This window comes from Panthera uncia, chromosome D1 (genome assembly GCF_023721935.1).
Source record: "Panthera uncia isolate 11264 chromosome D1, Puncia_PCG_1.0, whole genome shotgun sequence".
Taxonomy (NCBI): Eukaryota; Metazoa; Chordata; class Mammalia; order Carnivora; family Felidae; genus Panthera; species Panthera uncia.
Genome location: NC_064808.1, coordinates 63,260,411 through 63,286,876, shown reverse-complemented (window position 1 = coordinate 63,286,876; position 26,466 = coordinate 63,260,411). Strand labels below are relative to the sequence as shown.

The window sequence follows — 26,466 nt, the reverse complement described above, 5'->3', positions numbered from 1 at the left end:
CCTTTCCCTTTCCCTTTCCCTTTCCCTTTCCCTTTCCCTTTCCCTTTATTTATTTATTTTTTCATGTAGCAGCCCTACCTGGGTGGCAGCCCTGATTTCAGGTGCTATAAAATAACATTTACTTCACTGATGCTTCATGGAGCCCTAGTAGTGTGGAATTTTTTTGTTAAAAGGTGTTGGATGAGAAAAGAACTCTCAGCTACAATCACATATGGTAAATCCTGGGTCATTATGGGAATTTTTAGAACCTTTTAAATAATTTGTTTTAAGTTTATTTGTGGGAGAAAAAGAGAGAGAGGGAGGGATGGGTGAGGCGCAAAGGGAGGGAGAGAGAGAATCCCAAGCAGATCCCATGCTGTCAGTGCAGAGCCCAATGTGGGGCTTGAAGTCATGAACCATGAGATCATGACCTGAGCTGAAACCAAGAGTTGGACACTTAACCGACTGAGCCACCCAGGCACCCCTAGAATCTTTTAAATCTTCAAGATTGAGTCATAGTATTTAGTATTTCTCAAAGTTTTGTTACTGTGAAGCTATCCTCCTGCCACCCCTTACTTGAGTATTTAGGGTCATGGGAATAAATGTTGAATGAATGCTGAGAGTCTTTGGTAATCAGTTTTGTTTGTAGACCATGTGTTCTGATTTTGGGTTTGGGGAAAATACCACTCTATAGAAAACAAAAAATTCTGCCTAATGTTATAATTGCTTTTGTTTTTAAAATCTATACATTTAAAAATCTATACATGTATAGGTCAGTGTATATAAACAGAAAAACTAGAAGGATGTATACCAAAATGTTAACTATAATTATCCCCAGGAAGGGATGTGGTTAGGGAAAGAGATTATAAGTGATTTTCTTTTCCTTTTTGTTTGGCTGTATTTTCTGCAATCAGTATATGTAATGCTTGATATATATAGCTCTAGTCATATGACATTTGATTATTATATTTTTTTAAATGTCACTTTCCATGCATTATCTTATTTGCCTCTCAAGCAACTCAGTGATAATAGATTCTGTTATCCCCATTTTACGGATGAGGAGACTTTACACAGCTCTTTAGCAGACCCACGTCTCTTGATGTCATTAGCCATGCTGCCTCTTTGGTATGAGAGAATGGCAGCACACACTGTCCTGAGAAGAGCTGTGGTGGCTCCTCACCCAACCCCCTCGGTTTACAGTTCAAGGTTGAGACCCTGAAAGCGAAAAGGACTTGAATGAGACATGTGGTTTTTGAACAAGGACAAGTCCCCCAAACTATCATTTTCTGGAGCAGGGCTGGGAGAGGGAATCAAGCCACTGTTTACCAGAAGCCTTGACTTTATCTGTTATACTGAGCCCAGAAGGGCGAGGGGAAAAATGTACTGATGTGCAATGGAGAATACAGTGTGTTTTGTTTTTTTTTTAAGGTCACTTTGATAAATGGTTTATGTTGCCAAGATCACATTGCTTTAGAATGTTTTTTTTTTTTCTTTTCATAGTACACCTCATTTAACTGTGTCTTTTTTAAATGCATTTTTTTTCTTTTCCTCATCTATTTTTCCTGTGAATCTTATTCACATATCCATTTATGTAGAGCTACCGTGGTGATTATGATGTTTGGGGTTTTGCGGGTTCATCTGAGTAGTGTTCCTGTTTATTGCCCCATGCCCAATACTTAGTTACATGGATGAATGAATTGTGGGAGTGGTATTTGGGGGAAAGTCAGGGTCCAGCTCCTCAAAGAGACCTCGGGTCAGAGGACACTGTGAAGAGTTGTGCTTGTGTGATCCGGAATCAGTGTGTGGCCCTATCATTGTGGCTGTGCTGCTTTGAGAGGAGGGAGATTCTAGAATATTGCAGCTCACGGGTATTGAGGGGTTCCATTCAGCTGACCTCCAGCCATTAGGACAGGTCCAGCAGTGCTGTCTACCACAGGGCAGGGGACAGCAGCATCTACTTCAGGAGGAGCCAGGGTTTGGAGTCAGATGGATCAGGGTATGAATCCTGGTCCTAAGACCCACTAGTTGTGTGACTTCAGGATAACCTCTCTATGCCTCTGTTCCCTCCTCTGTAAGCTGGGGATGATAATAAAAACACCTCATAGGATTGTTGTGGGGATTAAATGAGTACGTACACATGGAAGAGTACCTGGCACATCATAAGTGCAAATAAGTGTCAACGACTATTATCATTAACAATGATACAATATAAAATCCCAAGAATAAGGACGCCTAGGTGGCTCAGTCGGTTAAGCGTCTGACTTCAGCTCAGGTCATGATCTCATGGTTTGTGAGTTCGAGCCCCGCACTGGGCCCCGCATTGACAGTGCAGAGCCTGCTTGGGATTCTCTCTCTCCCTCTCTCTCTGCCCTTCCCCCCGTCTCCTGCTCTCTCTCTTTAGATAAAAAAATCTAAAAAAAAAAAAAAAAAATCCCTAGAATAGTCAGTAGCATACCTTTTGACATGTTTGCTCCCCAGAGTAGGTGTGACTTTTGTTGTCAATTTAGGGCTGTGTGTCACTAACTGATTTTGAATGGGTTTCCCTCTCCTGGAATGCTTTCTTATCCCAGGGTGATTGGCAATGCCTGAGCTGATGCCTTACTTACCAGTCAGAAGGGCTTCCTCAGACATAGTTTTCAGAGAATCCTGTGATCTTTTCAGTCAGCAATGTGTTTTCTATTAGAGACAGCACGGTGACCACAGCAGGTAACCCATAGTATACAGTCCAGCCTTAGCCACAGACAGCCCTGTGTTTTTAAAAAGACCAAACACTTTTTCCCCAGAGCTTTATTTAAAAACAACAACAACAACAACATTCAACAGAGCATTAAATTGACCTCTTATAGAAAGGAGAAGGGCCTTACTTTACCTTCTGTGGCTCTCTCCAGGTGCTGGCCACATAAGATTTGACTGTCAGCATTGACTCTGACCAAGTAATTCTTCCCCTTCTTTCCCTGAAGGTGCAGAATTTGGACACTGCAAACCTCTTAGGAGCCCTGTTTCTTGGGCCTTTAAATTTGGACATTCTCTGAATTCTCTGCCTTATGTCTTTGGCCTCTGCCAAAGATGGAGGAGTAAATGTGTGGCAAACAATCCAAGCACAGAAGGATGCTGTCTGGTCCTGTGCTCCCTGTTCACTGGCTTACGAAAGCAGTCAGTTGTGGTCCGTGTGGGACCCAGAGAACCCCACGTCTTCCTGCTGTCTTTGTCCCTATCTCTGAGGTTTTTTTTCTTCTCACTATTAAAGCTTTATTGAATTTTAATGAACATACTGCATCCCTGAATTTTTATCTGGAGTCTGTCCTTGATTCTTAATTAAACTACTACAGTGTGGTGGCAAGAGTTTTGGATGTGAAGCCAGAGGGAAGAGAAAAAGGAAATCACATTTTATTGAGTGCTTGCCCCTTATCATTCAATTCATCATATCTTTCTTAAGCTCTTGCCACAAGCCAGGCATTGGGAAAGGCACTGTAGGTAATGTGTTAAAGATGTCCATGGGGGACTGGACCCAGCCTACCTGGGTTTGAATTTCAGCTCCACCAGTTAGGTGGGACCTTAACAACTTCTTATTTAACTTCTCTTGTGCCTCAGTATCCCCATCTGTCAAGTTAGGATGCTAATAGTGTCCACCTGTTAGGAGTGCTGTGAGGAGTAAATGAGTTAGTAGTATAGAATGAGACGATGATGATGATGATGATGGTGATGGCAGCAAGGATGACAGTGACCTTGATGGGGAGGAGTTAGGATTGGGACTCAACCAGATAGACACATCATTTCTTTCATGTTGCTTATAGTCATGTGTGTGCACGTGTGTGTATAGGGTGGAGGTGCTGAGGGATGCACTTGGAGCCTAAGACAGATATAAATACATCAATACAATGAAGCTTGGTGAGTATGACTCTAGGGCAGGGAAGGGTATCATGCGAGTGTCCAGCAGGGGGTCAGCCTCCTAACAGGTCAGAGAAGCATACTAGACAGTGACTTTTCAGTGAAATTGAAAGGAGAAATAAAAGTTAGCTGGGCTGGGAGTGGTGAGGGGAGGTTGTGTTCTATGTTCTTGGCAGAGGAACAGTATACGTGAAAGTCTGAAGAGGAAAGCAGCTCCACGTGTCTAAGGAACTGAAGAAATCCAGTGAGCCTAGAGCTCGGAGTGTGAGCAGAGTGGTGAGAAGTCAGTTGGCAATGAAGGCAGAAGCCAGACCATGGAAAACAGTTGTTTTATTGAAGAGTTTGGATGACTAAAGAGCCAAATACTATCCTCAGGGATTTCCATGAATTCCTTCAAGCATTACAACTCTGTGATATAGGTGTTATTAGCCCCATTTTGTTAATGGGGAAGTTGAGGCTCCAAAAATTTTTCACTTATCCAGAGGCATAGACTTAGAAGATAGTAGAGCCAGGATTTGAACCTAGTTCTCTCTGTCTCCAAAGCTAGAGTTCTTTTGATGGCAACCTATGCCTTCTGAACTTGAACTCTGGCTATTAGCTTTATGACTTCAGACTACCCTCAGTTTACTCACCTGTAAAATAGGTAACATTAATAAATGCCAGCCTCAGAGACTTGTAAAGACAAATGAAAATACATCTAAAATGCCAAGAATAGTGCCTGGCATATTAGCGAATTCCACAACGGGGGACCCTTGACAGAGAAGCATTTTTCCTTCACAGGCCCAGTGAACTGAGAGAAAACCCCATGAGCTGCCATATGCATGTTGGCCTGGTTGTCGGTCATCTTTCCAAGGATGAGTTAAGACCCACATAGAAATCATCTCTGCACATAGGGAATCTCCTCCCCCTAGCTACTTGACAAGTCTCAGTGGAGTGGCCTCTCTTTTGACCCTGCAGCCCCGTAGCCATTTGAGCTTCAGCTCTGCTGGTAGGCGTGATCCTGAGGCTTCCTTCAGCTCTCCCAAGCACCCTTCCCCTCATGGGCTCGATGGGTGTCCTTTTCCTCTTCTTCCGGAGTCCACCAGGCCTGCTCTTCCTGCACCTTATGAAATGAGCTTCACTGCTGGTTTGAAATATATTTGACTTTGTGGTTGTTGTTTGACTTTTCTCACATTAGTCTCCAGGGCAGAGCCTGTCTCATCTCTGTTTCCTACCATGATTAGCCCAGTGCTATAGTAGGTACCCAATAGATTATAATGGTTTTCACCAGGATAGAGCTTTGTGGATACCAAGACTCTTCTGTACAGTTAAAAAAAAAAAAAAATCTTTACAACTGTCCTCTGAAGTAGACACAGCATGTAGTATTCTTTTCAGCACAGTTGGAGAAATTAAGGCCTACACTCAAGCATTAGGCCTACTAATTAACTTTTTAATTCTACAGAGTAGACATTTACTAAATATAACTGTCCCATGCACGGGCTAGGAAATAGAGCCAAAAGATATAATCCCTTCCCTCAAGGATGAAGCAGACACTTAGTTTTAGGACAGAGGGATGATGAAACTGTTTCAATTTATTTGGAGGAGAGCAGCAAAAAATTCAGAGAGAAAGAGATGCTTGCATTGGGCTTTACAGGATTGACTTGGTGGCACAGAAAGGGCAGGAGGGAGGGAATTCTGGGCAGAGGGAGTGACACATGCCACAGCCCATAGGAATGAGGAGCCAGGCACCTTGGGAGGTACTGCGGTGTCAGCCTGGCTGGCAGGAGGTTCTGCAGTGGTGGCAGGGGAAGATGGCAATAACTCCCTCAGTTAAGACTCCAAGACATCCAGGACTTACCGGGGACTGAGAGGTTTGTTCCTAGTTCCTTCCCTTCATTCAGTCTCCCAGTCACTTGGCATTCTTCCCGGAGGCACATACCGCATGTGCATAAACCACCTAGAAGCTTTGGATGGGCTCTCCTTTGTCCCTGCTTCCTTGCACTCCCAGCTCATCTGCACATGGGTTTGTAATCTCCTTTCCATGCTGAAAGAAAACAGATCTTGCCACATGAGTGACCTGCGACCTGACGACTTAGCAGAATAAAGGTTACCAGGTGAAAGGCCATTGGTATCATTTCCACTCTGTGGCATGAGGTAACCGCAAAGGAACAAAGTTCATCTGTGACCAGACACCTGTGTTCCTGTCTCACTGGCAAGATCACCGTTAAACTGAAGAGTATTAAATTGCTCTTTGAATGAGTCAGATCCCTTGTTCCTGAGGAGACGAGCCTGGCGCAGCTTGAGCTCTGTGGGCAAGTCTGACCAGGCCCCATCTCACTCTTGCCTGTGTTTGCCTTGCAGCTGTGTAAATGAGTATGGAAGATTATGATTTCCTGTTTAAAATTGTTTTAATTGGCAATGCTGGTGTGGGGAAGACGTGCCTAGTCCGACGATTCACTCAGGTAAGAGAACTTGGAAGTCCAGACTTGGGTTTCTCAGCCCAGCCTAAGAGGATGGGTGAGCGGTCCCAGTGCCGGCTTCTTGGCTGCTGGTTCTTAATGTGACCTTTGCGCACCAGCTCTTGTAGCCTAGGTCAGAGTTTTGGAAACCATCTCAGGGGAGCATGGCTCTCTGGGTGCACCAATCAGTCCTCCCACAACTCTTGTTGCTTCCTTTGTGAAAGGGGCAAGTGGTTTTGCTTTTGGTGTGCTATTCAAAACAGATTATTAGATTAAAAATAGATTATCACTTAACAATCTAAACGTGTTAACCAAATGAATCTGGACCTCAGACTAAACCTAAATACTAATTAAACATTTTTTTCTTTATATTTATTTATTTATTTTATTATTTTTTTTTTTTGAGAGAGAGTGTGCATGCATGAGCAGGGGAGGGACAGAGAGAAGGAGAGACAGAATCCCAAGCAGGCTCCACACCATCAGTGCAGAGCCCGATGCAGGGCTTGAACTTACAAACTGTGAGATCATGACCTGAACCGTGATCAAGAGTCGGATGTTTAACTGACTGTGCCACCCAGGAGCCCCTAAATATTAATTTTTTAAAAACTCAAATACAAATTAAGCCAATCAATCCCTTGCCTATGCCCTCTCACATCCTCCTAGGCAAGTGAGTGAGTCATTTTGGTTTAGAACCAAATATGCTGATGTTTTTAAGTCTATTAAATGGGAATGAAATGAGAACAATGAAGGACTATTTGAACGAAATTAAATGTTCCCTCTGGATTGAGTCCTTATCGTATGATCTAAGTACAAGTTCCCATCAGGGCTGCTGCCCTTTTGAGAATTACTGCCAGAGATTATATGCCTGTTTTTGTACAGAAATGAGTGAGAAATCATTCTGAAGTTGGCCTTCTTTTGTATTTTCCTTGAAAAAATATGAACGGCATCCTTTTCAGGATTATGATGCAGGCATCTTGCATTTTTTCATAAAATGCCAGTTGGGAAAGCTGAGACTAGCTGTGCTAAGGCATAGTACAGCTGGATGCCCTGGAAAGAGCACCAGCTTGAGTGTGGAGACTCGGGTCCTAGTCCCCACTCTGCGCTGGCCCATCCTGTGGGCCTGGATAAGTTACCTCCCCTGCTGGGCCTCCCTGCCACATGTAAGGGACCTGGTGATCTCTGAGGCCACTTGCAGCTCTGACAGTCTGTGGAAGTTACCTCCCCTGCTGGGCCTCCCTGCCACATGTAAGGGACCTGGTGATCTCTGAGGCCACTTGCAGCTCTGACAGTCTGTGGTTCTCTGCAGAACTGGAAAGGCAGATTGGATAACACAGACGGCTTTAGGGCATAATCACCTTTGGAAATGCCAGGGATTTTCCCATGGTAAATGAACACGGAATAGAACTCATGCTTTTTACTAAGCCTGGGCCCGGTGAAATCAAAAGTAAGAAGCTACCAGGCATCTGGGCTTAGTCAGCCGCTGTGGTGTTATACTGGAAACTCCAACTGGTTTTACTTCCGCCTAACGGTAATCTTTTCTGCTTTTGGCAGGAGGACAAGACTGCAGAGTTGTAGAGGAGTTTTTAGTACCTTTATCAAAATTTCCTTTGACCTTGTTTTATTACTGAAATATCCCTTAGAGATTATTCAGCCTACTCCTCTCATAACACAGATGAAAAACTGAGGTCTACAGGGACAAAGGACCTCTTAGCATCATATGTCATGTTAGTGGCAACGATAGGATTAGAACCCAGGTCTCCTGCTTCTCAGCCTGGTCATTTTTATTTTCTGTGTCCTAACCTCTGAGACCATAGGAATATGGCTTTTGTCTTTAAACTTTGTCATTAAAGGTAAAATGCTTCCATTTTTGAACATTAATTTTTACCAATAAGCACAACTACCCCTTTCTTTTCTCTCTACTTTTTACACCCACCCCACGCCCCAGGCCCTTAACTCTTCCCAAAAGTAACATTCCCTAGAGAGGATTATGTTTGGTTTTGTTATTTGGTAGGCAGTTAAAATGAATTGGATTCAGCTGTTTTTGAGGCATGAGGAATTGGGGAACAAAATGATGGGGGAGATGCTGGGAAGGATCTGCTTTATTTTTTTGGCATTTATTAGATAGCAAAACAGCTGGAGTGATAAACTCGAAGCTTGGCAGCCTTGTGTTTGAGCCAAACTAAAATAGAAGAAAATTGATTCAATATTTGTAAGTAAAGTTATGAATGTTTATATTTACATCTTTTGCAGACATGCAATGGAATATTTTCTATGGGTTTGAAGCTCAGTCTTCTAAGTTCAAACTTTAATTAAAGAACTCTCCTGTTAGGGAATAGACTTAATTAAAGATGCCCCAATCTTAGCTGCCAGAGCTAATAAAGTCCATTTTACTTTAATTTCTGGCAATTCTGGAATACAAGTGAAGAGGGAATGGGACTAGGTGCAGAGCTCTTCCTTAATAGAATTCCTTCCCACCTCCAGGTCCCTCCCTGAGCCTCTAGGAAATATTGTATACCAGTAACGCACATTGTACGTGTAAATTTGCTAAAATGGTATCTTTCTAGTTCACCTTTCAGTTTGAGGTACTGCTTTTTTTGCTTTGTTTTCTTTTGAAATGGTTGCATCAGCCTCAAACCCACTAATTTAAGACCCAGAGAAGGGGACTCGTTTGCCTAGGACCACACAGAGAACCTCCGGGCTCCCAGTTTAATGTTCTTCCTACTACACTTTCTCCCTGAATTTTATTTTCTGTGATTATCTTCCAAGTGGCATGGGCCCTGATCTCATGGAATTCTATATGTGTGGTACAATGCACTAAGGGAAATTGTTATCACCCTCAGGGCAGAGGGAAATCCAAAAGCTTCACTTTCTCGTTCATGTTTCTTGTAGTGAGTTCCTGTTTGCTTTTTTATGTTGCTTGTCCACCCCCATGACTGTCCATGCCCTAGACCAATAACCAGTTTTAATCTTCCTGGAATTTACCTCTTTGGGAGCACTATCCTTTTTGCCCCTCTTCTAACAATCCTGATCTCATCCTGATGGCTTCATGCTCCTTGGTCTCACCCTTGTGTCTGACTTTTGTTTCAGTCTTTGAAATCAGGGCCCCCGCCACTTCTCCGTTCTCTCCCTTCACCCCTCTTTCTCCCCCTTTTTCATCCCCCTTTCAGTTTCTTTGTTCTTTTAGCATTCCTCTCTCCACCTTCTCCCTCCTTCCTCCTCCCCTCATACATACATACAAAATCAAATTAAACAAGGCTCCCCTGACACTAACCAGAGTTCTCTTTTCTTCCAGTTAACTCAGCCAAAGGAAGGGGCTGGTGATGGATAGCGAGCGGGGAGAGAGAACATTTCATTTAGTTGAAAGATTTGCTTAATTATTTTCCATTATTTCCTCTTTAGGGTCTTTTCCCTCCAGGGCAAGGAGCCACGATTGGAGTTGATTTTATGATTAAGACAGTGGAGATTAATGGTGAAAAAGTAAAGGTAAGATGCTAAGTGTTCAATCAGGCTTTCATTGTGCTATGTGAGAGGAAGTAGTGTTTTCATAACATTTATTAAATCTCCTAATAAAATCCCTCATTGAAAATAATATACTCAGCCATGGAAACTTATTTCTAAACAGAGTTCTTCTATTCCCTTTGTAGATGTTGTGTTTACTCTTAAGAACAGCAGCCCATGAAAGAGCCTGCTGATTCCCACTTTGGTTATGGGTCATTCGGTCATATGCATCACTTATTGGAGTTATTGTGTCTCCCACCATAACCCTATTTGTAACAGGGGAGAAATTCTAAGTGAGGGGTCCAGGAACGATCCACTATCTCCCTTTTCCTCTCTGTGGCCTTCGGACTGTTGGGTACCTGTAAGAACCATGGTATGTCTGGTAACAGGAGAAGGGAGGTAGTGTTTATTGACCTAATATGTCAGTCATATTATTGACCTAACATTCATATTTAACTTAGTTCTTACCGTAACCCCTGTGAGGTAAATGGCAAATTACCTTCCTTTTATAGGTTTCAGAGAGATTGAGCAACTTATCCATGGCTACACAGGAAGGAAGGGAGGTAGGCGCGATCTGAACTACTTTTGCAAGCCGGTGATCCAAGGCCTCCCCGGGGTCTCCTCTGCTATGCAAAAAGAGGGGGATGAAGGCACAATAGGCCTGTCACCTTGAAGCAAGGAAAGGAGGAAGGTGATGGGAAGAAATGTGGAATAACACTGAATTATATGGAAAGAGGGTAGAGAGGCTGATGGTTGGCTCTGTGCTCTACCTGCCCCTCAGAGTTAGTGAAATTCTACTGTCACATCTTTCAGAGCTGAGTCCCATGGTGAGAAGCAGTGACCCATAAACAGCCAAATGAAAACTGCGGCATCAGAGTTCCAACTAGATCTCACCTAAGCATCCCAACTTTGAATCCATGTCTCTTGCATCCTTCTCCCATATATACCTGCACTCCTGCCTTCAAATGCCTCGGGAAGGGCAGAGAAGCTCCAGGGTGCTCTTGCAGCATTTCAGAGATATACAGTGAAGTGTTTAGGGTGAGGTTCCTGAGGGGGGACAGAAGCTATCCCACTTCTCTTCCAGCCCTGGCTCCTCAAAGTGGTTCCTTAGGCAGAGGCGTCCACATCAAATACAATAGTGAATGGAGAACTGGGGGCGCTGGAAAACAAAGCAGGGTGTGAAACCCATGTAAATGCCAACCAGAAAGCTCAGAAAAAGTGCATTGGGGTGGGGAGAAGGAGCTAGGGTGTGGGAGTAGGAAGGAGACAAGAGTGTGCGTCCAGGGAGCATTGGCAGAAGAGCCAATTGTAAGTACTGTTCCAGCCGAGTGGAGGTGATGGCCACCCCTAGGAGTTGAGTAAGGATAACTACTGTTACAAGCATTTTACTTCCAGATGTTTGGGTTTCCTATTCATATACACATATATGTGTGAGTTCATTCCTTTGACCACAAATGCTATGTGCCAAGCCCTGGGAATGAATAGGGGTGAATATTCATTTCCCCACTGTGATCCCCACTGTTAAAGAACAGGCTTTTTTTTTTCTGAATCCCCAGGTTTAGGTATTGCATTTATTCCATTTTCTACAAACCATAAGCTCATTGTTACGTGCTTATTATACTCAGCTAAAATCCATCTTTTCATAACATCTAACTCTGCCATGAGACCACAGGCTCCCCAAGAACAAGGTTTGTGTCTTACTCATCTCTGTATCCACGGCATAGTTCCTATCCTGTTACCTCTCCTGGCCCCTAGACCTTCACCTTTAAACAGTAAGAGTTGGGGGCGCCTGGGTGGCTCGGTTGGTTAAGCATCTGACTTCAGCTCAGTTTATGATCTCACCATTGGTGAGTTTAACTCACGCATCAGGCTCTGTGCTGACAGCTCAGAGCCTAGAGCCTGCTTCAGAATCTGTGTGTGTGTTTCTCTCTCCTGCCCCTCCCCCACTTGCACTCTGTCTTTCTCTGTCTCTCAAAAATAAACATCAAAATAAAAAAATAAACAGTAAGAGATGATTAATCTTCCAAATGCAGTCCTAATTAATTTGTTTGAGTTTTTTTCTAGCCATTTATATAGAATCAAGATCTAAAATGACGCTCTGAGAGTGGTGCCTGGTGGCTCAGTTGGTTGGGTATTCAACTGTTGATTTCAGCTCACAGTAGTGACATTGGGCCCTGCATTGGGCTCTGCACTGGGCATGGAGCCTGCTTAAGATTCCTTCTCTCCCTCTCCCTTCATCTTTCCCTTCTTTCCCTTGCTGGTGTGTGCGTCCACACTCTCAAAACAAAAATAAAAATAATAAAATAAATGACCTTCTTCAACCACATTAATCCAAGGGCCTCATTAACACGTGGATACAAAAAAAAAATAACATGGGGATACATGAGGAGCAACTTCTTCAGTCGTTCAGTAGAAGAAGGAGGAGCTGCCCAAACTTCCCTAGGGAAAGAGTTTTTGTCTTATTGTCATCCTTGTTCTTTAATGTTTACCGAATACCTCTTCTTGGTGATGTTTAAGTGTCGTTTCGCAGGTAGTGTGCAGGCTTTCTTAGAACCTCGTAAGTCAGTGGAAAAGAGAATCTACGGGTGGTTTGTGCAGGATCACCTGCCTGGTGAGTGCCAGGGCAGCACCACAACCTAGGTCTCTTTCATGACTTTCCATCACCCCGCCTCAGCCTCCCCTATTAAGGCTCATTCCTTCTAGGATAGCCTCCAGGATTGAAGGCAGGAAATCAAAGGTATTAGAAAAATTCTTGTGGCTGTTAAGCCTTAGTGCCAAGTCAGTAAAGGCAAAGTTGAGGCCCTTCCTTAAAGTGGTCTGCACCTGGGTAACTTGGTTGAGCATCTCATTTCGGCTCAGGTCATGATCTCACGGTTTGTGAGTTCAAGCCCCACATCAGGCTTGCTACTATCAGTGCAGAGCCCTCTTTGGATCCTCTCTGCCCTTTCCCTGCTAGCATGCACACATGTTCTCCCTCAAAAACAAATACACTGAAAGAAAGAAAGAAAAAGAAAGAAAGAAAGAAAGAAAGAAAGAGAGGTCTACATTTTGAAAACGACTTTGAGTAGAAAATGGGATGAAAACAGATGTAGAATTTTCTCATATCCATTTTTTTTTCAGTCTATCATAAATAAATGAGTAACAAACAAAGCTTTAAGCTCATTCCCTGCTAGCATGCACACATGTTCTCCCTCAAAAACAAATACACTGAAAGAAAGAAAGAAAGAAAGAAAGAAAGAAGAGAGAGAAAGAGAAAGAAAGAAAGAAAGAAAGAAAGAAAGAAAGAAAAAGAGGTCTGCATTTTGAAAATGACCTTGAGTAGAAAATGGGATGAAAACAGATGTAGAATTTTCTCGTATCCATTTTTTTTTCAGTCTATCATAAATAAATGAGTAACAAACAAAGCTTTAAGCTCAGACTACAACATTTTAACTTTAGGAGATTAATTATAATATAAATAGAAGAGTTACTGACTATCTTTGTGTCAGGTATATATTACATAGATAAGAAAGTCTTTTGTTTTTTAATTTTATTTAAGTCCAAGTTAGTTAACATATAGTATAATAATGATTTCTGGAGTAGAATTTAGTGATTCATCACTTACATATGACCCCCAGTGCTCATCCCAACAAATGCCCTCCTTAATGCCCATCGCCCATTTAGCCCATCCCCCAACCTAACACCTCACCAGCAACCCTCAGTTTGTTCTCTATATTTAAGAGTCTCTTATGGTTTGTCTCCCTCTCTGTTTTCATCTTATTTTTGCTTCCCTTCCCCTATGTTCATCTGTTTTGTTTCTTAAATTCAACATATGAGTGAAATCATATGATATTTGTCTTTCTCTGACTGACTTACTTTGCTTAGAATAATACACTCTAGTTCCATCCACATTGTTGCAAATGGCAAGTTTTCATTTTTTTTTTAATGTTTATTTATTTTTGAGAGAGAGACAGAGTGCAAGTGGGGAAGGGGCAGAGAGAGAGGGAGACAGAATCCGAAGCAGGCTCCAGGCTCTGAGCTGTCAGGACACAGCCTGACGTGTGAACTGCTAGATCATGACCTGAGCCAAAGTCGGACACTCAACCGACTGAGCCACCCAGAGGCCTGAAGATTTCATTCTTTTTGATCACCAAGTAATATTCCATTGCATACACACACACACACACACACACACACACACACACACCACATCTTCTTTATCCATTCATCCATCAATGGACATTTGGACTCTTTCCATAATTTGGCTATTGTCAGTAGCCAATGAATATCCATCCATCCATATATCCATCCTGTAGTATAGTAGATGATATGCACCAAGAATAGGTAAAGCATTTTGCCCTGTAGGAACTCGCAGTCAGCTAGCTCAAACATTTTATGTGTGAAACCTTCCTTAATATCCTACTAATCATTTAAGCAGTATTAATCAGTCCTTTCTTTTGATTCCATAATCCTTTGTTCATCCAGGTAGCCATTATTTAATTGTGTCTACCATGTACCTTATACCCTGTTAGGAAAGCACACTGGAGTATAAGGTTCAATAAGAGATGGCCCTTGCCCTTAAAGTACTGAGTCTAGCAAAGAGGCACACCTATGACTACAATACATTATTGAAACAGTGAGACAATAGAGATGAGTAGTAGTGCAAAGAAGAGTGGAGACGAACAGTGTAGCCCCATGCTGGACATGAAGGTGGTTAGAAAGCCCATGACTGAACTGTTGAGAACATACTGACAGCATGAGACAAAAACTAGGAGGCACTCTCTCCTGCTGACACCTCTGTAATAGGACATCTCCTATTTTATTATGGTTACTTTTCTAGGTTTGTCCTCCCTGTAGACTGTATGCTCTTTGAGATTGGGCATTATGTTTTGTTTGTCTTGGGATCCTCCCTGTACCTAACATAGCAGCGGGCATATATTAATGACGTAGAAATGCTGAAAAGGAACAAATGAGTTGTAGAGAAAATAGTGAAACCGAACTGAAGATGAAGGCAGTGGAATATGGATATCCTTAAGAATCAACTCTGAAGCTAGAAACAGACAGCCCCCTATGAGAAAGCAGCATATTATCTTGGCAAGGCCATACAATCACTATTCTAGAAAATATTTCAGTGGTTTTTAACTCTCAAAGCTGTTCTCAAGATGTGCCAATCATGAGAACATACTGATATCTAATGATTGACAGTATTAAATTCAATAACAAGTGTTTCTCAAGGCTCATTGTAGCATTAAAATAATAGTCTGTTGTTCTAAGACACATCCTGGCAGAGGGGAACCATGTCCCTAGGTTTGAAGCAGAGCAGAGAAATAGCTTTTGTCCCAGCAAAAGCCATAACATCTGTATGGTTGCCTTCAGCACACAGACTTTCATGTACATCATGAAAAGCAAATGCGACTTCAGATCAAAGGAGAGCCTTGTGCCCCTGTTTGGGGGCAGGGACCGCCAGTCCCTCATTAGTCTCCTGAGGGAAACTGGTATGAACAGAGGGTGACACCAACTGACTCATCCTCTCTGGATGCAGATGTATATTTAAATCAGTCTCTGGGGGCAAAGGCAGCATGGTGGTGGAATGTGTCCGCACCTGGGAATGAGAAGGTCTGGAGTCCAAGCCCCAGCTTTGTGAGTAACCAGTTAAAAGGTAGAGGACAGGCATAAACTTGCCTACCTCACTGGGTTGTTGTAAAGATTAAAGGAGACCTGTAATAAATATTTGAATGTTTGGGGTGCCTGGGTGGCTCAGTCAGTTAAGCGTTTGATTCTTGATTTCAGCTCAGATCATGATGTCATGGTTTGTGAGTTCGAGCCCCTCATTGGGCTCTGCACTGCTGACATGGAGCCTGCTTGGGATTCCCTCTCCCTCTATCTCTGCCCCTTCCCTGATCATGCTCTATCTCTCTCTCTCTCTCAAAAAATAAACAAACATTTTTTAAAAACCTATTATTACAAATAAATGATTTGAGTGTGTCAGGTGGGGTGCGGGAGGAAATATGTGGGGATTGGAGGTGGGTATGGGCAACCTGACCTAATCTGAACATTCCAGAAGGTGTTCCCTGAGGAAATGATGTTCTCTTAATGGGAGTGAATGCCTTTTGTGAGATAAGGTTTATGCATTTAGAAGAGAACATTCTTACTATTGCTGATGTTATTCCTCAAGGCCTTGTGCATTGTTCTAGAGAGCTGTTCTCTTGGCAGCCTTCTGCTCTGTGCAGAGAAATTCAGGGAGAAGTGATGTTTACTCTCTTCTTTGTTATTAGAAAATGTGAACTTTCAGTAGGCTTGCATATTACTGACTCCTTTTTCTAAAGAAACTACTGAAACCCAGAGATTAAGTGACTTGTCCAAGATCTCAGTGCTTAAAAGGGGTGGAGGGAAATTATTTTCTCTATCCGCCATGGCACTGTTTCTGTTTTCATTAACAAAGATAATATCTTAATAGATGCATTGAATTTTGAACTGGGAAAGGTGGTTGAGGTTGGATGTTCTCCTGCTTCAGTTGCTGACTGAAGTGCCAACTATCATAGAATGACAGTCTGCCCTGAATCCTGATGTTTGTAATATGTTGTTGTGGTCAAGAACATGAACTCTGGGACCACAGAGCCTGCTTAAATTGGCTCTGGAATATACTGGCTGTGAGACCCTGAACAAGTTATTTAATCTCTCTGTGCCTCAGTTTCTTCATGTGAGAAATGGATATAGTAATAGTACCTACTTCATCAAGTTGTTACATGTAAAATGCCTAGAGCTTGACACATAATAAATGCTCAGTAAGTTTTTTTAAAAGGATAAAAGAAATTCTTGGGTAACAAAACAAATAAAAAGCAGGAAACAAAAAGCAAAGCAAGCCCCTCTCCCTAACCAGGCATACCCAACACATTAAAAAAAAAAAAATGTGCTTTTTTTTTTTAAGGGCAGAAAGCAACCATGAAGTTGAGTGGGGTGTTTCCATTTCTAAACTAAAGCAAGGCAATACTTTCTTTTCTACTTCTCCAGCCTGATCTTTCTCTTACGTTTTTACAGCTTCAGATCTGGGACACAGCAGGTCAAGAGAGATTTCGGTCCATTACCCAGAGTTACTACCGAAGTGCCAATGCCTTGATCCTCACCTATGACATAACCTGTGAGGAATCCTTCCGTTGCCTTCCTGAGTGGCTGCGGGAGATAGAACAATATGCCAGCAACAAGGTCATCACTGTGCTAGTGGGTAAGTAAGGACTAATGAAGAGGGAAATTGGTTTGTGGCCATCAGAGAATTTATAATCACATAATACCTATGCCCTGGTATCTTCCAGTAATATAGTCTACAGCTATATAATTCATGCAGTCAACATTCAGTTTCTCCTGAAGTTGAAGAGAAAATGAAATAGGTCATATCCCAAGGTGATGGTTTAGAAAAGTAAAGTAGAAAATATTGCTGATTGATTTTTCTGTCAACGAAGGCTCTAGGGAAGAAGGTGGACTGCCATGAGATTTATGTGGGCTGCTAAACATTAAAAAAAATCTAGTTACAAGATTGTGGAAACTGCTGGTCTAGAAGTAAAACATGTCTTGACAAAGAATTTGTTTTTGAAGCAATTGTTTATTGCCTAAAAAATGGACTTTGGGTAATTTTTTCTCTTCTTACATTCATGCTGACTTGAAAAATTCTAATTTCAGGAAGAATCCACTAAAGGAAATTCTGCACTTTGTTTCATCTTGTAGGAGGGTAGAACCTGTTTAGCATGAGGGAAAAGCAGAAAACAACCCATGATTTTCTTTTGTGACAAATACACCCATTAGAAAAGGAATTGATGGTTAAAAACTCCTCTTGTGGTGATGAAAAATGTTAATAATATATGGCTGTTAAAATGTTTACTTCCTAAAAAGGAACATCACTATATATTCTAGCAAGACTTGAATTTTGGAAATCAGGGTAGAGAATCTCAGAAACATTGTTAAATTACAAATTATGGTTAACAATAAGCTAAGTAAATACTTCTGTAAGCATTATAGCTAGCATACATGTGCCAGGAATCATATCAGAAAATTTATGTGTGATGATTCATTATTTATATACGAGGAAACCAAGGCTCAGAAAGGTGAAGCTCTTTGCCTAGGTTTGCACAGCATGTAGGATCAACTTCAAACCCTGTATTTGTCCAGCTGTAATGTTCTGCTTTATAACAAATTGCTGGACTTTTCTTTCAGGCTGCTGGGTTAAGTATCCACCTGTCTATGAGCTAGTACTCTATGCCCATTCCTGAAAACCCTCTTGCACATTGGAGAATGTCTGTCATGAAGCACTTGAAAGCACCCGTCTCAGGACTTGGGCTTTCTTTCTATTTGACAGAAAGCCCTTGAGAACTTGAGCCAAAGCATTATTCCTTGGGATTCTGTCTAAAGAAATTAAATGGAAGTTTGATGGGAAATAATTAGCCCACTCAGTATGAAAGAGGCACTGGCTTAAAAAAACAAACAAAAAACCTTTTTTTTCTTGAAAATTTCAAACATAAGCAAAAGTAGAGAAAACAGTATAATGAACTCCCATGAACACATCTCAGCTTCAATGATTATCAACTTATGGTCAATCTTATTTTATCTGTTCCCCTTCTTTTCTGTCTGCCCTTCCCTTCAGATTATTTTGAAGCAAATCCCAGATCTTCTATTAATTTATCTTTCATTAGTTCAATGAATATCTTTAAAAGATTTTTTGAGAAAGAGAACCTACCCATAATGCCATTTTCACACCTAAAACATATTAACAGTTCTTGAATAGCATCAGAAATTTAGACAATGTTCAGATTTCCTTGATTGACTCCTACATTAAAAAAAAAATTGTCCAAATCAAAGATCCCAATAAGGCTCATATGTTCTAATTGATTTTTGTGTCTTTTAAAAAAAATTTTTTTATGTTCATTAAGTTTTGAAAGAGAGAGAGACAGAGCATAAGTAGGGGTGGGGTAGAGAGAGAGGGAGACACAGAATCTGAAGCAGGCTCCAGGCTATGAGCTGTCAGCACAGAGCCTGATGCGGGGTTCGAACTCACGAACCGCAAGGTCATGACCTGAACCGAAGTCAGACGCTCAACCAACTGAGCCACCCTGGCGCCCCGATTTTTGTGTCTTTTAATTCTCCTTTTATATGTTAGTTATCCCTCCATTTTTCTGCCTTGGAATTTATTTGTTAAAGCATATGTTAATCCTCCAGAGTTTCCAAGTCTGAATTCTGCTATTTCACCACTATAGTGTCATTTAACATGTTCCTCCATCACCTGTATTTCCTGCAGATCTGTAGGTAAATTTAGAGGCCCGATCAGATTCAAGTTTTTTTGTTTTTTTTTTCTTAGCGAATATACTTCCTATTTGATATTCTGAGGTACAGTTCTCATAGGACAGCTAAGAAAAATACTTGATTGTCTCTTTTTTATTTCCCAATTTTAAAATAATGAGTTGGTTCCCTATTATCTTCCAAAAGTCACTACGGAAATTTTATATTTTTAGTATTATTAGAGATTTAAATATATGCAGTATTTTCTAGGCTCTTGCAATTGTAATTATTGAAGGTCCAAATGTTCCAACGGTGGAGCTGCTTCAGATGGTCTCCTGAGTCCTTTTGACATGACCTCACTTGCTTTCTGGTTTAAGGGTTCCAGGCACAACCAGCGCATTTCCTTCCCCGGGCCTGGAATTAGCCATTTTTTCAAGACACACATTTATTATTAATGGCAAATTATATTTAGAGGCCACAACCACAGTGATAAGAATCTTCTGCACTAGTAGCTGGTCATTGTTCTTAGGCTTTTCAGTGGACAGAACTCGTGTGTGTGTGTGTGTGTGTGTGTGTGTGTGTTGAATTCTGTAGCACTCACAGGGGGTTGTCTCTTAGGCTCCACTAAGCACTTTTATTCACAAGACTACTATAGGCCATACTTGGCAGGACATTCACTTAGAAGGATTCAGAACAGGAAATAACAGCTTAATAGTAGGTCAGCATCAGGCACTACTCTTCAGTGGAAGTAATCCTCAATAGCAGTCCACATAGCTGTCCAGGGCCTTCCGGACAGTTCAGGTGAGGAAAAAGACTCATGTCAGGTACATGATGGACCTGCCCTGGCCTAGAAGCCTCAACAGGAGCCAGTCTCTCTTGTAACAACTCTACAAACCTGACTTTCAGAGTCTCTTCAAGTGAGGAATCACCACACTACGGGAAGCCCAAAGTTGTGGTTTTCCACTAGATATTTTATAATTCATATGTAGAATTCCCAGGCCAGATGGAATTTGACCTGATGATAAAAGGTCACTTTTATCATAAGCTGTGTTGCCAGGTAACACGGTTGACATATCACTTTTGTCAGGTGGAAGGAGAACAGAGGTAGAACATTTTTTAATGATAAAATCCATCATGAATTATTCACACTGATACTTGCATTTATAATGCAGGACTGTACAAATTTTACTTTAACCTCATTAATCTTTTTTTAATTAAAAAAATTTAATATTTATTTTTGAGAGAGAGACAGAGTGCAAACAGGAGAGGGACAGAGAGAGAGGGAGACACAGAATCTGAAGCAGGCTCCAGGCTCTGAGCTATCAGCACAGAGCCTGATGCGGGGCTCAAACTCCCAAACCATGAGATCATGACATGAGCTGAAGTTGGATGCTTAACTGAGCCATCCAGGTGCCCCTTTAACCTCATTAATCTTATATCTCTTTTTCCTTTTTCCCATGCCCAAGTCACAGGACCATGACACCAACACAATTACTTATTTGCTTTATCCTCTAATACCCGTATAGCAGCCACAGAATAACAATACTCACACTACCACCGACAGGACGATTACTACAAGAGTTCAAGGTTTTTTCCTTCAACCCTTTTTGTCCTTAGGGTATATACCACTGAGGATCATGGTTAAAATACCAGAGAAATAGTTCCTCTCTGTGTGGTTATACCATTTCATGATAAACAGGTTCATTTGTTTCATATTGCTTTGCATTCTTAGGGATTGCTTTTTAAATTTAATTTTGTATTAATTATATAGTTTTAATTGTACAGTTATGTGAAACATTTCTAAGATTCTGAAATCAAATCTATTAGACAAAGTGTAGAGACATCTAGTTTCTATCCTTTCCTATCTCCCCAACCTTGCTCCTTTCATGAATAACCATTATCTTTAAAATTAAAATGTTGGCTTATTCTAACATTAAAAAAATAAAGTAAGTCTGTAAGTGTGCCCGTGTGTATTTTTTTTTTCATCCCTTTTGCTTAGGCAGTTGTATATTATATACCTTTTTTATACTTAGGAAAAGTAGAACAGTATAGCAGGTATACGCTTAACAGTATATCCTAATGTCTCATTCCATGGCAGTGTATAGAGATATTCCTCATTGCTTTCTACAGTGGCAAATAACTGCATTGTGTGCATGTGCCATACTTCATCAAGCCAGTGGCCAACTGGTGGTCATTTGCGTTTCCAGTTATTTGCTGTTACACATGACACTGATATTTTAAAATAAACATTCCGGTAATCACAGCCACATTTGCTCTGCTCTGCCCATCTGTCTGATTTGACTTCAGATTTGAAACTGCATTTTGATGCCTCTGAGCCTGTAAAAAGTCAAGTGATGGTTCCTTCTCTGATTTATCCCTGTTCCAGGCAATAAGATTGATCTGGCTGAAAGGAGAGAGGTCTCCCAGCAGAGAGCTGAAGAATTCTCAGAAGCTCAGGACATGTATTACCTGGAGACCTCGGCCAAGGAATCAGATAACGTGGAGAAACTATTCCTTGACTTAGCGTGCCGCCTCATCAGTGAAGCCAGGCAGAACACGCTTGTAAACAATGTATCCTCGCCCTTACCTGGAGAAGGGAAAAGCATCAGCTATTTGACTTGTTGTAATTTCAACTGAAGGCTGATGCAAGGAGAAGCGAAAGGAATCAGCAGCTGCCCTGATGGGCCCTGAATTGCTGGGCAGATCTGGTGATGACTGTGGCTCCCGCTCTTAGACCCTCTGACTCCTGTGGGATCCAGGGCTTACACAGCATGGCAGGCCAAAGGCTTTGTCCACAGGCCAGCATTAGCAGAACATACAATGGTTTCACCCTTTCGCAGTCAGGAGTTGGAGCAAGGAGAAAATTGCGCTAGACGCTCCATGATCTGCAGAGCATGTTGCTTTTGTTCTTTTCAAAAAGCAAGTAAAAGCGCATTCCTGAACACAGTCCAGGGGGAAATGTACTGTAGGGACCCCTCCTGCACGTCAGTGGGTGCATGTGGGGGCTGTTCTTTAGGGCTTCTGGGGGCCCTGGTTTTCTTGTCTACCAGAAAAACCAAAACTGGGAAGGCCAAGTACTGTCTTTGTGGTGCGTGTTGATGACTCCACGGAGACTTTGAAAAGTGTTATTTCTCTTGTCCACAGGCACTTTCAAGAACTTTGGGATGTAAAAATGAAATGAAACCTTTACCCCATGACCAACAGTAACAATCATTGGTTTAATAATATATACAAGCCCCATGACTCCTTCTGGTGCTAATGATTCTGCTCTTTCACAGACCAAACATTTTAGTACATTGATGTCCTTAAATGTATTATATTGAAATAAAAAAATAATAATAATAAGGGAAGTCCATGAATCAGCACTCTTTCTCAAAGTCTCCTTACTACCTTTTCTAGGGTAGATTTGTTGAAAATAAAATACTATTCCTTTCATGTTCTTTCCCCTCGAAATCTCTACCATTTTATTCTTCTCTTCTCCCATCTTTCCTGCCCTTTAAGTAAATGAAAACACTAGAAAAATGAAAAAAAAGTGGTTGATGATATTCTAATAAAAAAGACTATCTCTAAGACATTATGAGTAGTATGAGAAAACAGACCAGATCTGACCAAAATACTGTGGATTAATGGACTGCAATGCAGAGTTCTGAGCAGAGCACAGTCCTTGATAGCAGGTGACATCTTTTACTTCCTGGTACTATCCATCTTGGACAGACCAAGGCTTAGAATTTTGTACATGTTTTTAGTATGATAAGTGACAATAGCAACAGATGAAAAGTCTCATGAACCATTTTTGTATTGTCAAGAACCTTCGACAGATTCTGCTTGTGGAAGCGGGTGGAGCTGTCATTTGTCACCTCCTTCATGTAGTGATGTTACTCTCAGACTCACGACCATACGTTCTATCTTATTTCCTTTCCTCTGCCTTTCTTTCCTGGTCTTCTCCTCCTTTCCTCTTTTCCTCTCTCCTTTCATATGCATGTGTTACTGCAAATCTCCAATTCAAATGGAGGTGTATATGCCTTTACTTAGCCAATTTTAAAACAAGACTCAAAATGGAAGATGTGCTGCTGAATATGTGTTACTAATTTCTTTAGTGCCATACTTTGATGCCTTCCAATTTGTTCACCGATATAAATGCAAATTGGGGAAATAATTAAACCTGTATGCTGTTGATGCTGTCAGATGTTTCTGTAGCTTGCTGCTTAGCATCACTGAGGGCTGAGGAATGGGATAAAGATATGATATGCAATTCTGCTGTTGTTGTCGATGGTGGCAATCTCGGTCCTGATATGTTGATATTTGAAAGCTATTTAATTTTAAAGAAATGAGACATGTGGAGACATGATGTTGATAAAGCATTTCCAGCATTTCTCCAGCAGATTTCAGAGTGACTCATCTTTTGTATAGAGATTATACACATTGTTTAAGGGGTTAATACCTTTGGTTGGCCTCACTGTGTTTGTCCTGGTCCTCTGCATGACAGAAGGAGATCTCAGAAGTTCAAATTGCTTTTATTTTGAATCTGTGTCTACAGGAAAGAAAAATCATTTTAATAAACACCAACCAAAATCAGTGATAATTGTTGCTTTTCCCTCCCCATTTCTCCACTAAGCCAGCAACAATAAAAGTATTCAGAAAACAAGCTGATCAAAGTGGGCAGAAGAACTTCTCTTTTTAAACTGTGAGGAAGTATCCGTAAGTGTAGATTTATTGTCTTTCATTTAGGGCAAAAATCTAAATATCCCACATCATGACCCCACCTTAGCAGCAAGTGTGTTGAAACTGAAGCTGCTTTGAGAACTCAGATAGGACTTTGTTAGATTGGGCAAATTTGGTCATAAAACAACAGTTTCTAGGGCTACTTTTGCATCTGAAATTTCTTATTCCTTAGGGCTCAGTATTCTCTGTCCACCCGTGGCCATACTCATAAATAAGGGGATTAGAAAGTTCTGCTCTTGGGCCTTTCCTTCCCTGTTACTCCTCCCAGCCTTTCCGTATCTTATAGTCACCCATCCATGGCCCATAGTGGAGATACATGAGAATTTGAAGGTTTTTTCCATGCCCCGACCCCTAGTTGTATGAAGGCCTTATGGACACTTGCTCACTGACACATTTCAAGTTTGAGAACAATCCCTGACAATATTGTAGGTGCTCAATAAAAGCTGAATGAAGACTTTGTGCCAAGTGGAGCTTTGCCAGTGAAATAGAAATTTCTCAAATAGATCTTGAGAAAGGATCGTAATGAAACGTGGTTATCTTAACCTAGACCAAGACCTAAACTTACTGGTTTGCTTACTAGTTGTTATTGCCATGGCAACATTTGCTAAGATGAGCCTTCTTAAATAAAAATGAATTCTTACTTAATGGTGGATGAAAGAAAGAGTGCTTTCTCATTAATTTAGTTTGGCTTGGTCTGACTCACACTGCCAGAGTCCGTGTCCACTTGCATTTTTGCTGTAATCTTTTTCTTCTTTTAATAAAGTTACTAAATATATGGCAAAACTTTTTTTCAATTTCCAGTGAAAACACATCATATTCATGTTATGGAGTCAGGTTTGGGAGAATCTGAAATCTAAAAGCTTGCTGATACTAATGATATTTTATTATGGCTTTCTATAGACTGTATCCTCAAAGGATTTTGTGTTTTTTCCTTTACCTACATAAGGCTTTTTATTTCTTTATATGCTTTTATTATTTCTAATGTATTAATATTTAATATTGATTTTGCGGGGCCACTTATCCTTTCTCTGGATTAGAGTAGGCCATTAGCTCTCCTGGCCTTTCTTTTTTCCTGTCTTTTCTAGTCATGTCATGTTACCATCTCTTCCTGAGTAAAGCAGCAAGAATAGAACTAGAAATGAAAGTCAAATGGATTGATTTGACAGTGTGTCAATTTCTGAAAGAAACATGAAAACCACTGGCCAAAATAATATATCTGAGTTAGGGTTATTTATTTTAAGCAATTTAGATTTGCTGGAGAGAGGAGGCAGAATCTGACAGAGGACTGGATTCTATTTGTGAATGTATACCTTTGGAGGACACTGGTGACTTCCAGGGTTAGGTCAATGATTTGTCTCATTTACCTTCTTGGCTATTCCACAAGCCTTCCAGATTAAGCATCAAATTTCAGCTAATGAATCATTCTGAATAGATACCAGTTGCAAGTGAGTTTGAATTGCTCTTCTGACTAAAGTGAAAACATCTTTTTTAATAAACTAAGCCACATAAGATATCATCTTGTAACCAGAAAAAAAAACCTTTCATTTTCTCCCCCCACATATCAAACCAATGGCTTTAAAGATAGACATTTTCTGTTTCTTAATCCTGCAAAACTTGTTACCTTTCATAGCTGTTAGTAATTTAGGGAATACTGCTCTATTAGCTTCTGGAAGAGCTCTTCTAGGGTTTGCCCTTTGTTTTCTTTAGAGTTTTTTTTTTTTAACTGCAACTGATTCCTTACTCTCCTCAACCATGGTCCTGACAGATGTGTTTTAATGCAACTATAATACTTTTGAGACTTAACTAAAAATTCAAAAACAGTAAAAAGACATGTTTATCTCATCGTTCAGACAAACAGTACTCCACATAAGCAATCAGGTTGAACACTAATTTTGGGATAAGAGAAAGATGTGCTTTCTTTTCTTTTTTCTTTTCAAATTTAATTTCTGTCCCATGAGTGTATTTGTGTTTAAAAGGAAAGCTGCCTTCCCTTACATTCGTCACACTATGTAGAAAGCACACTGAATTAAGAAATTATCATCCCTTCAAACAATTAATACAGTGATGTTAGAACAAGAGAGATGACGGTTCATCTTTCCTAAGTCTATTTATTACATTGGAATGCTACAATCATTTTTGAGAGCTATACTTTGAAATTAAAAACAAATTGAGGCATAACAAAGATGGTGAAGGAATTTAAAATTTAAGACATTTGAAGAATATTTGAAGGATTTTTGGAAATTTAGCCTGGAAAAGAGAGGAATACGGTTAGTGAATTAGAGCAAGACTCTGGTTCAGAGGGGTAGAATGAGGCCTACTGATTAAGAGCCATAGGACCACAGATTTGGGCTCTATGTCAGGGAGAACTTTCTCAAAAAGATGGTTGACCATGAAAGGCACTGCCTTAGGTAATAGTATCTGTCAAGGAGAGGCTAGATAAGAACTTGGTAAAGATGATGTGGAAAGGATCTCAGCATTAGTTGGAGGTTGGACTAGATGACTTATTAACTTATTAACATAATTCTATGTTCTAGCACTTTGTCTTTCATATCATGTTCAGTTAAGTATCTTTTGACCCACAGCTAATGATTTTTTTTTGAAGGCTTTGCTGTTCTGCCAGTCCGGGAAGGAGGTTGGTTACATGTTGTTAAGCTAAAAGACTGGCTTATTGTGCCCAAGGGATTGCTTTGTCAGTCCA

The 26,466-nt window shown here is 40.9% G+C and overlaps 1 protein-coding gene across 1 annotated transcript in view; it reads left to right on the top strand.

Annotated features, from left to right (window-relative positions):
* Positions 1-23,429, top strand: part of RAB30 (RAB30, member RAS oncogene family) — a 76,632-nt gene extending 53,203 nt beyond the window's left edge. Inside the window, exons 2-5 of the mRNA XM_049653032.1 lie at positions 6,208-6,308; positions 9,705-9,788; positions 16,821-17,004; positions 21,433-23,429. Of these exons, the coding sequence (XP_049508989.1) occupies positions 6,216-6,308; positions 9,705-9,788; positions 16,821-17,004; positions 21,433-21,683 (612 nt within the window). The 5' untranslated portion in view covers positions 6,208-6,215 and the 3' untranslated portion in view covers positions 21,684-23,429. The remainder of the gene's footprint in view (positions 1-6,207; positions 6,309-9,704; positions 9,789-16,820; positions 17,005-21,432) is intronic.
* The last annotated feature ends 3,037 nt before the right edge of the window (positions 23,430-26,466 follow it).